At 44.4% G+C, this 15334-nt stretch overlaps 1 protein-coding gene across 12 annotated transcripts in view; it reads right to left on the minus strand.

Moving 5' to 3' along the window:
• Positions 1–15334, minus strand: part of SSBP3 (single stranded DNA binding protein 3) — a 65225-nt gene that overhangs the window by 1680 nt on the left and 48211 nt on the right. The window contains exons 5-17 of one of the 12 annotated variants that reach the window (XM_018564000.1): positions 14382–14471; positions 10909–10986; positions 10387–10446; positions 9689–9752; positions 9532–9608; positions 6589–6644; positions 6454–6502; positions 5545–5580; positions 3666–3720; positions 3006–3076; positions 2756–2834; positions 2601–2629; positions 617–718 (exon numbers count right to left, since the gene is read on the minus strand). In XM_018564000.1, the coding sequence (XP_018419502.1) occupies positions 617–718; positions 2601–2629; positions 2756–2834; positions 3006–3076; positions 3666–3720; positions 5545–5580; positions 6454–6502; positions 6589–6644; positions 9532–9608; positions 9689–9752; positions 10387–10446; positions 10909–10986; positions 14382–14471 (846 nt within the window). Of the gene's footprint in view, positions 1–616; positions 719–2600; positions 2630–2755; positions 2835–3005; positions 3077–3665; positions 3721–5544; positions 5581–6453; positions 6503–6588; positions 6669–9531; positions 9609–9688; positions 9753–10386; positions 10447–10908; positions 10990–14381; positions 14472–15334 lie in introns of all 12 variants that reach the window. The other 11 variants (XM_018563998.1, XM_018563999.1, XM_018563997.1 and 8 more) reach the window with 11 other exon arrangements.

Below are 15334 nucleotides of genomic sequence, written 5' to 3' on the forward strand. Positions count from 1 at the left end.
AGGCCAGATACATAGATCCCGGTACTCACCCCAGTGTGGCCTGCGAGCACATGCAGTTCCCTGCCTAGGTGGGACCGACTGCGACAACTCTATGCCTGTGGAGTGGCCTGTTGGGAGTTTCTTCTCCTCCACTGGTGGTGCATATGATGGAACGATTGGGTCCATCACAGTACCACCTCTGGCCTGCAGCATCTGGAGGCATTCTGCTTCCTCCTGGGGATGTCATGCCTTATCAGAGCCCAGCAACAAAAAAAAAAATCTAGGTCGGATCTCTTAAACGCTAGGCAAAAAGAATGACAGTGGTCAAGATCTTATGGACGTGTCCTTCAATGAACGCAGAGAAAGGGATTTTACGGCGAGTACAAAAATCCTGGATAGTCGCTGCTGAGAAAATTGAGTCAATATTCCAACACAAATCATTCTTCAAGCTGAACAGCGGACTCCTGTGGAGGTCTTCTGAATCCCACCACCCTACCCACCTTCCTTTTTCACAATTATAATCACTTGTTTTACAATTCAATATTAAGTCGATCTTTAGAAACCCACTTTAGATTAGAAATTCTCCAACAATAGTCTTCTGCTAGAGAGAATATTTGCCTGTTAGCAGAATACTCACATTGTCATTCTGAAAGGAATGAAGGAAGTTTCCTCCTAACTCTCCGTCATCTCGTGGTGTGCCTGGAGGGTTGCTAATGCCACTTATGTTGTTTGGGGAATTCTGTGAAGCGAGAACAAAAAAACGATTTTTAATATAACACGACTCGCCGTTTGGTTTCGACCAAAAGACATTTGGAAGTAGCCCATGGATTCTCCACGGCACCATACTTCTATAGGATGCCATCACTTCTACAGACCTCCTATACAATGCAGCACAATTCTACCTAATAAGCAAGCCTGGTTAAGCCTTTCCAGTAATGTTCACGTCTTGCATACTACTCGGCTTGTCATTTAAACATGGGAATAGCACAGGTGTAATTAGGTCATGACAGTGTATGACAGTGTATGAGAGAGTCTACGAGCTACAATTCAATGGCAGCCTAAGCTGCTGTAAACTGGTTAATGAGAACCTGTGGTGAGGAAGTATGAAGGCTGCCCATTGCCAACTCTTCCATCATTTAAAAAAAAAAAAAGTTAATAGGCTGTCTTATGGCTTCAGTACCTACCTCAGACAAGTATGGAGATACGGATTTGATCTGATGTTCTTGATCCATATGCTTGTTGCTTGTCAGTGACTGGGTAACTGTTGAAGCCAGAAACAGCCAGGCAACTGCATTTTCAGAGGAAGACTAGGAACGGGATGGCAGCCTCCATATATGACTCTGTACATGTGTATTTTATGGCATTTGCAAATTCAAAAATTAGTCACCAGCACACCAAAATAAATGCTGCCAATTCTTCTTTATTGACAAAAGAAAGGTATGTCATAATGTGTAGCGAAGTTCCAGAACCATTTCAGCCCCTTGAGGCAAACGGAGTGATCTGAAGGGACTGAAATGGTTCCGAAACGTCGTTACAGATTGCGACATACCTTTGCTTTGGTGTGCTGATGACTATTTTTTAAATCTCACCCGCAGGCATTACAGCACCCACCCAATGTTTCGGGTTGTATCCGGTCAGGAGTGCGATGGGATGTTTGTTTGACATTTGTGCGTGTTTTACATGTTTTCAATAAGACCTCCCATGGCCAAATAATGAGCATCAATGCAAGTAAACGTGTCTGGACTTTTTTTTTACAGCACAGCACATGTGCAATGCGGTGACTACTACTGTAAGAGTGCACTGGGTTGTCATTTAAAATTGATAGCAGCATAACACCCCATAGTTCATGTGTTGCAATAATGCAGTAAAAAGGAGAATTATGAGGAGAGTGATTTTCACTCAGCCTCAGGTCCTCCCGTGACCCTTAGGAGAACTATAGGGAAAAGCCTTGAACCCATAGTTCTCCTTTAAAGGATGCAGCACATGAATGCCCTTGGTCATCCCACCCAAAGCTTAATTTAACTATGGCTGGACAACTCCATCACCCACTGCCCTATTATATCTGAAATGTGGGGAGTTCTGGTTCTGAATTCATTCAGCCATGGATTCTGCCTCAGACTGCAGCATTCCCTGTAAGGAGGTAATCCTGGGCACTAAGGTGCAGAGATCTCACCAGCAGAATACCAAAGAGGTATACAAGCAGGTAACTCCTACAAGCATCTGCCCAGAAAACAAATGGTTGTGGAAGTCTGACTCTTAAAAATAAGAAGTCAGGAAGAAACACTGGAGATGCCAATGGGGACTTGTTTTTGAAGGTATAAGCACCAGGACTATTGTATGTACCTTCACTACATGATGAATGGTCAGGAACAAGTATGTACATATCAGATGTCCTAGTGAAGCACAAAGTTAATTCACCTTCAAAATCAAGTCAGCAAATGCAGCTCCTTTATCATCATACTGAGAGTTTCTCTTTAACTAAGCCTTTACCCTACTGAACCGAGAGAATACTCATTTGTATAACCACCACAGGTACAGGCGCATTAACCCACAAAACATAAATCAGACACTAATGAAGGGCTTAGCATTTGACCAGCATGCAAAAACATGCAGCTTCTCACCTTAGGAAGTCCGTCCATGTCTCCAGACCCTTATGGAAAACCAATAAAAAGAAGAATAGTAATCACTAGAAGTCACAGACATTGACATTCATGTAAATCAGGCTAGAATGTAAAAGTAAATGTGATAAAGAGAATTTCCAAGCTACGTCGCTTACCTAATGACCCGTTCATATGATGAGGTTCCATTCCACCCATTCCTCCCATAGGGCCATCGGAACCAGGTCCCATCGGGAACTAAAGTAAAAAACAAGCAAACATTACTTTACTCTCCAATTTCATGAGCTGCCCAATACCACCACCATCCCCTCATTGCCATTGCTGAACATCAAAGACAATGAGCCAAACATGGCTGGACACTGGATCAGACTCTCATACACATCTATAGGAATTTGTCTATGTACTTACATTTGACCGGTTCCCTGTGGGGGGTCCTGGATTTATCATTGTGTAAATGTTGTCACTTGAATTTGTCGACTCTGTAAAAGACAAAAATGAAACGCTATCAGCAACTGCAAAAAAAACCCGTCATTTCAAAACTATATCGAGAGAGAGAGATAGGCAATGTGATCAAATACAAACTGACACTTGGAATGCACAGACAGCACCTCCTGAGCTGTATAGATCACCTGGCAGGAGATCATCTCACGCACAAAAATCTGTATTAGTGCAGCGACTGTACTTAGTCTCCATAGAAAAGGGAAGAGTCCTATCGATGCAGAGATCACTACATATCCAGCAATGAGGAGCAAGAATTACTAAATCATGGTTCATCATCACTTGTTATCAAATCAAACAATATCACCATCAATAGGACAGACTTTTGAATTTTCCTGATCCCAGCACTTCCTTCAGGTTTACCATTCAGAAAGTACTGGAACCAGTGGGTTGGCATAACTGCCAGTCAACTAGAATTTTCCAAAAGCCGTCAGCGATTGATGCATTTCCCTCATGACAGGTGTACTTTATGTCACAAGGACAGAGCAGCTATGTTACCAGAGTGTATTAACAGATAACAGCTCATTGTCATGTTCAGCACACATTTATAGGTAGAATAAATATACACACCTGCAGGGCTGGGCATGATCGGTGTTCCTGGAGGTCCTCCGCCACCAGGGGGCCCCTGTAAGCACACAAAACAGGTCCTGGTTTAAAGACGTTTGAACAATAGACCAAAGGGATAATGAAGTGGCTAGGACAGGGGTAGGCAACCTCGGCACGCCAAGTCTGGTGAAACTACAAGTCCCATGAGGCACTGCAAGACCGACAGCCACATGCATGACCCCCAGAGGCTGAGTCAAGATAGGAATCGTAGTTTTACCACAGCTGGAGTTCCAAGGTTGCCTAACCCCTGGACTAGGATTACCAAACGCCTAAATTAATTGCTGCAGAATCCAGTGTGCTATATAAACCATGTTAAACTATCTCCAAGGCACTAGCAGCAAGCTCATCAAAGCACTGGGCACACATGTAACGTAGTGCTATGTATGTAGGAGTTATGAAGTATCCAAGATGTATCCTGGGTCCAGCCAAGAAACCATAACAACTGAACCCATATCAACCAAAAAAACCCACATCTCCAGGGGGAAACCTTTCAGAGAAGGTAACCACAGGAAATAAACCTTTACACATCCCATGGCTGCACTGTTACAGGAATGTAAGGGTGTTCTAGTATTTGTGATATTTGGTCTTTAGTGATTACTCCAAACAAGACTGCTCTGAGGCCTATGATATGGGAAAGGGGGCATAACCTTACTCGGGCTATGCCACTATGATGTGCTGCTGTAACGCTCCTACAGCAATCACTCTTGTATCCAACTCTGCCTGTGAATCACAGTGAAGACTATTTCCAGTATATACACGGAGTCTCCCAACAAAGGCCACAGTGTTAAAGAACAGCTAAAGGACAGATGGACCTCAAAAGGTTTGCAGCGGTACTTTTAAATCAAACTTTAACTGTACGGTAATTTAACTTCAACTTTGTTTTGGGCGCCCATAAATCTCCAGTGATCTTAAAGGATGCCTCCCAATTTTCATCTCTCCAAATGGGAGTTAAAGGAGAACTATGAGGGAGCAAGCAAGGAGAACTATGCTTTTCACTCACCTCATAGTTCTAGCCGACCTGTGACAATGAGACTGGTCACAGGTCGGCTCAGTAGATCGGGAAGTGAGCGAACACATACCGGCGTTCGCTCACCTCTCGATCCTGTCACGGTCTGCCGTGACATGGGAGTGGCTGGATTCCCCCCTCCCCGATCCTCCAGCGATGACTGGCGGAACGGACGGGGGAAGGGGCGGGTACAGCTGGCTCTGCCTCTAGATAGGCAGAGCCAGCTGTCACTCACGCAGCTGGGCGGATCCAGACATAATTGTCGGGATCTGCTTCAGCTGCGGCGTCTCAGTATACCGCGAGCTGTAGTTCGCGGTATACTGAGCTTAGGGTGACGGGAGGACGCTAGTTTGTGTCCTTCCGTTACCCTAAGGAGAACTATGGGGAAAAGCCCTAACCCCATAGTTCTCCTTTAAGAGCATCCTTGGGGGTAGCGGGGTGCACACTAAACAAGATGATTTTCAAACAGGAAGCACGTGGTCCAATCCTTCCTTCAATGGAGGAAAAATGGACCACTGTAATGGACAGCCAGGTATTGCAGAGCATACAGAAGTGTTGGTCTCTTTTGAGGATGGACAGATACCTGATCGCCCATCATTCTCAGGAAGACATCCCATACCTACAGACATCTTCAGAAATACTAATTCAATTCTCCAAATACAAGGTTATAGTATCTTGGCTGTTAAGTATGCAAAAGGCATGTGAAAAAGCAATGCTATATTACAAGAAGGGAAGAGTGGAGGAGATTAGTTGCTTTACCCAACACAGACAAACACCATAGAGAACTTGTCAGGAATTAAAAAACTCGTTAAAATATGAACGCTTCCTCCAACTTACCACATATGTGCCAGGTGACGAGGAAGAGTACGGATTCTGTAAACAAAGTACAAAGATGAGACTACGGTATATCCACAGACATCTACCCACTATCCTACAGTATGTCCCCACTGAAATAGGAACATTTTAAATGTATGCAAGTGCAAAAAAATATATATAAATAATTACAGTAGTACATCTCCCATACATGCAAATTTCACGAGGTTTGATCCTTTGAAAAAACAATGAAGTACAGAAAAACTGTGAACTTAATTTGCCATTTGCCTGTGCTGGCAGTTATGAAGATGAGGACATGGGGTGTTCCGTAGTTCTAGCACATCTCCTGGGTGACAACGCTGCTCCTACATAGATACAGTACAGTGAGTGAGTGTTGTCACAGGGATACCCAGATTTTCGGTATCTAGTATGAGTACAGATATTTTTATTGCTCGCCACCCGGCTTCCCGATTAGCAGGGAAGCTGTCTCCATGCTTCTCATCACTAGGTGACGAGAAAGCATGGAGCCGGCTTTCTGGCCAATCAGGAAGCCGGGTGGCGAGAAATAAAAATATCTGTACTCATACTAGATACCGAAAATCTGGCATCTGTGTATTTTCCTTTCTTTCCTTCCTTTCCTTAAGTGTATTCCCACTTTCCTTACCGATGATGGAGGTGGTGGTGGTGGGGGGGTGGGGGTGAGGCAATGTGATCTATAGTTATACAGGGAAAGGCCACCTCTCTGCCTCTGCAACATATAGACATGTGCCTACAGTGCCTAATGGTACACCCAGGTCTGCCTGCAGAATGGTCCCCCCAGTATCTCCCTACAGCATATTCCCCAGATGGATATGACCTTTAGCGCTTTGCAGACACTGGATATGAGAATAAAAAACAAGTCAGTGTTTCGATGCATTTTAAACTGACACTTACTGAATTTGCATTATTTGGATTTGGCCATGGTCTGCCTGTTCCTGGACCCCTGAAACACAATACAAGAAAGCATATTACAGCAAAACTTCCTCAACACAGTAAACAAGCTGCATTCCCTACTTTGACAATGCTTACATGTTCATGCCGGGACCTAATGAATTGGGTGGAGGCCGCATCCCGCTTCCATAATTCTGCAATGATAACCAAGGGTCAGACTACGGTAACGAGGGATCAACCGGAGAGAGGCGGGAGAGAAGAAAATGAGAGGGTTAGTGGTGCAGACTGAAGAGCCATCTAGTAACAGTACAATTATCGACTAATAATGCAAATGATGCAAAAGAGCGGCAGGATCATTATCATAATTAGTCGGAGTCTAATATGATTAACGCTTGCATTGATCCACATTTTCGATGACAGGACACAGAGCATTAACTGCCTGACCCTCGGGGAAATCTGCCAGCCTCGCTGTCCCACAGAGGGAGAAGAGCAGTCACCAGATTCATGTTAGTTTAATTATAATAGTTTCTCCAGAGGTATCTTGTCAATTACAAGGTAAGGAACAACAAAGCCTGCACTACAGTGCTCCTTCTTCCAAAGTGCCGTCAGTATCACGCATTTTTCACTCAGTTCTTTTATGACAACATTATGACGATGTTGATGAATATATGTAAAGAGGACCTGTCACTTGAAATATATGTTACGTTCTAAAATAATCTGGTTTTTTTTTTCCTTTTCTTTTTTATACATTCAAGTCCTTTTAGCAACAATAAAAAGACTTGTGCACAGCAGATTACATTTCTTTTTTTTACACTAAACATGCAGTTCATGGTAAAAATACAATAAGAAGAGTTCACAAATGTGCCAGGTAGCATGTTAGAGTGTAAAGCTGGCCATACACTCTGCAGTCATCGTTCGATTTCCTTTGTGCAGCCATAGAAACCTTCTTTCGATTTCCACATGACTGCCTCACCAAGCACAGACCAATGACGATTTCGAGAATTGTTCGTTAGCAATACTAACTCACTGAATTTTGTCGATCGACAGAACGGATTTTCGTTTGCGCATGTGCAGTGTTCTTGCTGCAATTTGTTTCGTACGAAAAAACGCCACTAATCCATAGTTTTGATTACTATTCGAAAAAAGTTTTCCAGCCGGACCGTTCAAGTAAATTCAGCTAGAAGTATATTAATTAAAATAGTTGGTGTCCCATCAACTGATCAAAAGACCATTTGTGGCCGATTTCCGAATGATAATCGCAGAGTGCATGGGCACCTTAACAGTGCGTACCCCCCTGGTGTCCGGTCCATTCTGTGGGAAACCTTCTTAAAATTCATCTGTAGCCACCCAAAGGGAGCCTAGATCTGCTCCCGTGCAAAGGCGAATACCTAAAGGGATCCTAGATCTGCTCCCGTGCAAGGGCTAATGACCAGAGGGAGGCCAGATCTGCTCCCACACAAGGGCTAATACCCAGAGGGATCCTAGATCTGTTCACGTGCAAAGGCTAATACCCAAAGGGATCCTAGATCTGCTCACGTGCAAGGGCTAATACCCAGAGGGAGTCCGGATCTGCTTCTGCGCAAGGGCTAATACCAAGAGGAGTCAGGATCTGCTCCTGCGCAAGGGCTAATACCAAGAGGGAGTCAGGATCTGCTCCTGCGCAAGGGCTAATACCAAGAGGGAGTCAGGATCTGCTCCTGCGCAAGGGCTAATACCCAGAGGGAGTCAGGATCTGCTCCTGCGCAAGGGCTAATACCCAGAGAGCCCACCTTAGCTCCTGCGCAAGGGTTAATACCCAGAGGGAGTCAGGATCTGCTCCTGCGCAAGGGCTAATACCCAGAGGGAGTCAGGATCTGCTCCTGCGCAAGGGTTAATACCCAGAGGGAGTCAGGATCTTCTCCTGCGCAAGGGCTAATACCCAGAGAGCCCACCTTAGCTCCTGTGCAAGGGCTAATACCCAGAGAGCCCACCTTAGCTCCTGTGCAAGGGCTAATACTCAGAGAGCCTATATCTGCTTTTGTGCAAAGGCAAAAAAAAAAAAACAACACACACCACACACAGTTTTAGGCCTGCTTTAAGTCGATATTCAATAAAGAACACCATTTAAAATGCCAAATAATATCCACACTTCCCTTTATATTGTAATCTATCATATTTTAATATAAAAGGCTGCAACAGAAAAGATGAGCAGCAAAGTGTACATGAAGTGTATATGAAAACCATATGTCTGAACTACATTTTTTTCTCCTCATTGGACAGCACAGTGAATAAACGAAGTGCAGTTGAAGAAGGGAAAATGTGGCTTTACTAGGAGGAGGGTAGAAATAATGATATAGAACAGATGTACCAAAAGGAAGGTCTTAAAAAAAAAAAAAAAAAAAAAAGCAGAAGAAGGACACTGTAGGAAAGACGTTCAGTTAAGCCATCAATAGTTTCTATGGAAAAAGGTGGCTCTAAAAATATACATATCTGGCAGAGTATATTACGTTTATTACATACAACTAGATTAAGTCCCTTTACTCCTATTCTGCTAATAGCTCCCTGTGTATGCAACAAATGACTGACCAACTTTTATGAACTGCATGGGTACTTTGCTGGATATGCGGTCTGCGGTGAACATCTGACACTAGCCCATATCTGCCTCATTGTGATTCAGAATATTGAAGATATTTACTCAAATGACTGAGGGATCAGAGCCGCAATGTAGAAGAACCAATGTAAAGCATTAGCGCTTAATCTTCTCCATAAACTCTAATGGGTTGAGTCGATTGACTACTTAAATTTGTAGATATTGCCAGCAGTCTCATTATTGAGCAAACTCCAGCAGAGTTAATTTTAGGACTAATCTTTCAAAGTAACAAAAACAAAACAATCACTCAACAACGCCCTGCAACGGCATAAAACTAGCAAATACTTCTCAGAAAAAAATCACTAGCCCCACTACAAAGAAATGAGAGCATGAAGCTCGGGAAGAGACCAGCTCCAGCACAAAGGCTCGGCTCGCAGGTAAGTAAGGTCACGTTAATCTCTAGCGGGCGACAGAAGAAAAACAAAAAGTTCCATGAAAATGTATATTCTCACCTGAGGTCCAGGACCCATGGGGCCCATCGGTCGGGGTGGATTCATCCGTTGCATGGGTCCTCCCATGCCAGGGTGTCCTTTTGAATAAAAAGACAAGCTATTGAGAAATTCCCACAAAGTGGGCTAAAAAATGAATGCCAGCTTTGTGACAGGTTACCTTGTCGGGTCGGGTCCATGGAGTTTGGTAATAAGGGCTGTGATCCTGGAACTCCACCTGGTGGCTGAAAACAAAAGCACACGTTATTGATATTACAGCCATAGAAAGCACAACCGTGAGTAATAAATATGTGTCAACGGCGAATCATTGTGTCTTGGGATGCACAGATACCGATACTAGTACCGGTGCCGATACAGAGTATTTGGGCGAGTACTCTTACTCGCACAAATGCTCCGATGCCAGCTTCATGCTCCCTCGTCACCTGGTGACGAGGGAGCATGGAGCCGGCTGCCCGGGCCAATCAGGAAGCCGGGCGCAGTGTAACGACTCGCTGCCCTGTTTCATGATTGGCCAGTTTCTCGACCAATCAGGAAGCCAGGCAGCAAGTCATTACCCGCCCCCGGCTTCCTGATTGGCCGGAAAACCGCCTCCATGCTTCGTCACCTGGTGACGAGGAAGCATGGAGACAGCTTCCCTGCTAATCGAGAAGCCAGGTGGCGAGTCATTACACGCTGCCTGGCTTCCTTACTGGGACTTCTGGTATCGGTATTGGCGAGTACCGAAAAAAGGAAAAAAATCAGTACTCGATAACAAAAATGGTATCGGTGCATTCCTAATTGTGTCAATGATAAATTTATATAGTTTTGTACGCGTGTGTGCGGCGTGCGCTAAATACGTATATCTAGATGATAACTTACCTGATTACTCATTCTTATGTGCGGCCTGGGCCCGCCGCCATATCGAGGTGACATAAAAGGCTGTAATAAGGAAAGAACATGTTAATTCAGAATACTTAAAGTACATTAAGATTTAGAATTAAAATATAAAATTAAACGTAAAGTCTAATTGATGGACAAGTGCAGGTAGAAGTAATATTGGGAGAGGTTCTTGGGAAAAGTTATAGCATCACCATACACAGCACAATTATAATCTAGAACAACCCAATCGGTTAGATAATATACACATGTAAGGACAGTCAAAGTCTGCGGTTACATTAGTAACTACATTTCTTAAGTTTAAAGGAAAGCAGAGTATTCAAAGTGAGCACACGTCTTGTATCTTGTTATAGTAATGAAGTGTGTGTTGACCCCAAACTCTTCTTTTTTGCTTTGTATAGAGTGGAGGAACCTCCCTAGGATACACTTACACCTAGGTGGTAAAACTATGTGGACCAAACAGAGGCAGTGTTGACTAGGAGCTGAAATTGAATGGTGACTTACCTGACTGTGAGGACCCATCATGTTGGGGTTGTGAGGTGGTGGCTGTGCATGAGGGGATGGCTGAGATCCTGGTGGACCCTGCTAAAGAGAACACACATACCTTACAGTGACTATGAAAAGAGGGCATATTACAGTTCTTTTTTTCATTATTTACACAAAATGTTAAATTTATCAAAGCAATTGCAACAGTTTTACCCTCTTAGATCATATTTTATGTACAAATCTGTCTTTTAACATGTGCACCTGCTTTCTTCAGAGCTTGCACTTCTTTTTCAACTGCATGTTTTTTGCACCTTTTTGGCACCAGTTTCCATCTGCACTTGTTCTGGGCTCTCTGAAACTGGAGCATCACCTAAGAAAACACTTACAACTTAAGAAGTCCCCATGACCACTTCTTCAAGATGCGACAGTTAAGCTTTTTGACTGCAGTTAGAAGTCTTCTTTCCTGGAGTCTATTAAACCTCATTTATCAACATTACACTAGCATCATAAATCTGGTGCAAATATATTCCGTGCAAGTTCAAACACTCGCAATTGCTATGATAAATTCCCCCCAATGTATTTCAGGGTACACTGATGACCCTACTTGCAAATAATGCTGCGTTTTGTAGAGTTTACAACATAATAGACAAGAAGTGTGTAATCATCATATGATAGTATATAGGGATGTACAGATACCAGTTTTTCGGTATTAAGTACGAGTACCGATATTCTTTTTTTTCCCGGTACTCGCCTATACCGAATCTGGAAGTCCCATTGAGGAAGCCAGGAGTAATGGCATGTAAAGACTCGCCACCTGGCTTCCCTATTAGTAGGGAAGCCATCTCCATGCTTCTCGTCAATGGGTGACCAGAAAGCATGCAGTAATTACTCTCCTTGTCGCACTCCTTACCGATATGTCCCTTGTAGTGGGGGGGTGCTCGCAGTGACTGCGCATGGCGCCGCGAATGTCAGCAAAATTGTAGAAATGTCACCAGCACACCAATCCTTAATTTATTGAAGTTTTTTGTCATATGACCAAACAAGCGCTTTCGGGCCTGCACAGGGACCGCTTTAGCCTGATGAAGGGACCCTGTGCGGTCCCGAAAGCGCTTGTTTGGTCATATGACAAAAAACTTCAATAAATTAAGGATTGGTGTGCTGGTGACATTTCTACAATTTTGCTGAGAAAGCATGCAGCCCGCTTTTTGGACAAACGGGAAGCCGGGCGCCGTGTAATGACGCGAGTACTCGCCCAAATACTTGGCATCGGCACCGGTACTAGTATCGGTATATCCCTAATGGTATACATAGTTTTAATCTGTCAAGAATATTACATTGTACACTGAGGAACCAGTTATTTTACATTAATTGTATTCATTCATACCAGTAGTCAACCTCTATCAGACCTTACATGTGGCGGCTGCATTCGCTTTCTTTTTGGGGGGTGGGGGGGCTTTTTTACCCCCTTTATAGTCATCTCGCAAGCCTGTGAATGACAATTCTAGCTCCTACGTAATAATTGTCACGCAGACTGGACTACAAATGTCTGCCTTTGTTCATCTTCATTACATAGTGACTGATGAGATAAGTAGTCTACACATGAAAGTTTTGTGATTTTGGTTCCATTTACAGAAGTGAAAAGGACACTGCATTTCTGGTAAGACTGACCGGTATTGTCTATACTTGCTGAAGATGCCAATAGAAGGGAAGGCTGTGTTAGTTTTCCTTTTTCAGACAAAGGACTGCTGACTTTTTTGCTTTTAGATTTAGTTGCATAACAAGCATGATTTTTTTTTTTTTTTTAAAACAACTGCTCGGATTTTAGCAACTGGAAAGCCTCAGATGCAAGGTTACCCAGCGCACGAGCAAGGACACAGATGCCCAAAGAGGCACAGTTGGCTACTCGCTTGGACTTGTTCCTCAGAACCCGACAGGTCCTCCTTTAGCACCAGGAACAAGGACATAGATGTCCAAAGCTGGGGAAGAGGCACAGTTGGCTACTCGCTGGGACTTGTAGTTCCTCAGAACCCGACAGGTCCTCCTTTAGCACCAGGAACAAGGACATGGATGTCCAAAGCTTGGGAAGAGGTACAGTTGGCTACTCGCTGGGACTTGTCGTTCCTCAGAACCCGACAGGTCCTCCTTTAGCACCAGGAACAAGGACATGGATGTCCAAAGCTGGGGAAGAGGTACAGTTAGCTACTTCCTCGGACTAGTAGTTCCTCAGAACCTGACAGGTCCTCCTTTAGCTACAGCTGCATTTGCTGGGACTGATCTCTTTATTCCTTGTTTGTTGTAGCAGCTAGAAAGCTTCAGGGTAGCGATAGCAGGTTTTAAAGCCATGGTTATAGCTACATGCGCCTGGGGATAATAGCCATTCAGCAGGTGGTAGACCTAACCTCAGCATGCTGCTTGAGCATGACATGAATGCACATCTAGTGTGTTTTTCTGTTCATCAGGAAGTCAATTTTAATGCGACATTCACGTTATATCTTTGCTCTACCTTATTCTATTTGAATTTCATAAATAGATCAGTGGATTTTAACTCTAGATATCAGTGTGTGAAGTTAACAGCAGTCAGCCAAGTGAAATCGCAAAAAGGACACCCACCGCGTGGCACTACTTATCAGAAAGTGCATCACATACAGTATATGAATACATATAAAATGGGCACATGTTTATAGAGAACAACGAACGGGCTCAAAGCTCAGGAGAACCATTATCATAGCCAAGCAAGGCATTGGAGACATGAGGGTGAGGAGCCGGGCTAGCAATGCAATTTGTAGTCCATAAAATATCTGGCTATAGAGAGCAGAGGGGCCATAATGCACATTCAAAGTACAGTAATTAGAAATGCTGGGACTTGTAGTTCCTGTAAGCTTTTGTGTTGGCTACAACCAGTACAGAGGCATGGATCTATGCTTGCTGGGGCCTATAGTTCCTTAACAACTGCAGAGATGGAGTCTAGCTACAGCTGGCCTAGAGGCATGTTTCCATGCTATGCTCAATGACAAATCACCTCTGCCCCCAGAGGTGAAGGAAGACTGATGACTGTGCTCTCCGCAGAACAGACTCTGCTGCTGTAATGCATCTCCCTTAGCCCTCGTGAGAAGAGGCGCGTGAACCCACCGCCTGAGCAAAGGCTGCTAGTTACCACGAGCAGTTTGCCTTAATTAACAGAAATTAATTAGCCATTTTGCAAGCACTTGTTTAACAGCTTTGCTAAACATTAATGCCACTGATAATTCCTGCTGATTAGCAGGTCCCATAATTAGCGGCGGAGGAACAGAGGGAGGACGGCTCAGCACCTGTACGCCCACTAATCAGGGATCTGGCTGCCGCTCGAGCCAGCAACGCCGCTGCAAACCTGGCTGCGTATGTGCTTTGGAAACATCCCAGAACATCCTATCCCTCTTCTGAAGAGGCTAACTAGCCGGCACTGATCATCCCAGGACAGCTGGGCCACAAAACAACATCAGCGAGGGTCTTACCTGGAAGAAGCCGGGGGGAATGGGTCCTCCTGGCATCCCATCGTTGGGAGGAATGTTGCCAAGCACTGGGCTTGGGGCGGCTGCCGCACTCTGTGGAAGAAGACAGACATTTTGTGATTAGCACAAGCTGTGCAGAGTCTATAGATCATCAGACGCTCAGAGCGGCGGCCTGCACCATCCCGCAGCAATCGGTGCGGGATGGTCTTCCAGAAAGCAAAACAAGATCTTCCACAAAACAAAATACAGGAGTGAAAGGAAACCCCCCATTGCAAATCTTTTTTTACTATTTACATTCACAGATTCACTTTAAGAGCGGCACGTTTACTTTTAGCCTATCGATTCCCTGCAAAGGCGGAAACACTTCACGATACACGGAGAGCGCCAGCGCTGCAGGCTCAGCTGATAAACCATTTACGTCAAAGGACAGAAGATCCAATGACGCCTTCTCATCCCACCGAGATTCACAGTAACGTCAGGTTCTGTATCGGCACATGTGCTATGGGGGCCAAGAGCCAGCTTTTGGCTATTAAGACATCCGCTATTGTCCTGATGGGCTTATTTAATGACGCTGTACACAAACATGTTACACAAGTTGCTTAAAGGGGACCCATCACTGTATTTACACTGCACATGGATCAGTACGAGTCCATACCAAGATTTCCAAATTAGATTAGCAGTTTCATGAAAAACCACCCCTTAAATAATTGCATTCGTAGGTCAATGTCAGGCAGGCAACTGTCACTAGTAATCCCGACGCTGGTGATTTGTCAAAACTGGTAGCCCCAGGACTGCTAATAGGCAGCCGGATGGTCCCTACAGAATTGTTCCCTCTTGTAGCTGAGGCATTGAGATGTCGCTCCCACCTCTATTGATCAAGATTCAGCAGCGCTCAGGCCAGGGACATCTCGCTGCATCTAGATACAAAGGGAGACTTTGCATAGGGACAGACAGGG

Source organism: Nanorana parkeri, unplaced genomic scaffold (assembly GCF_000935625.1).
Source record: "Nanorana parkeri isolate BGI_ZX_2015 unplaced genomic scaffold, ASM93562v1 scaffold715, whole genome shotgun sequence".
Classification (NCBI taxonomy): domain Eukaryota; kingdom Metazoa; phylum Chordata; class Amphibia; order Anura; family Dicroglossidae; genus Nanorana; species Nanorana parkeri.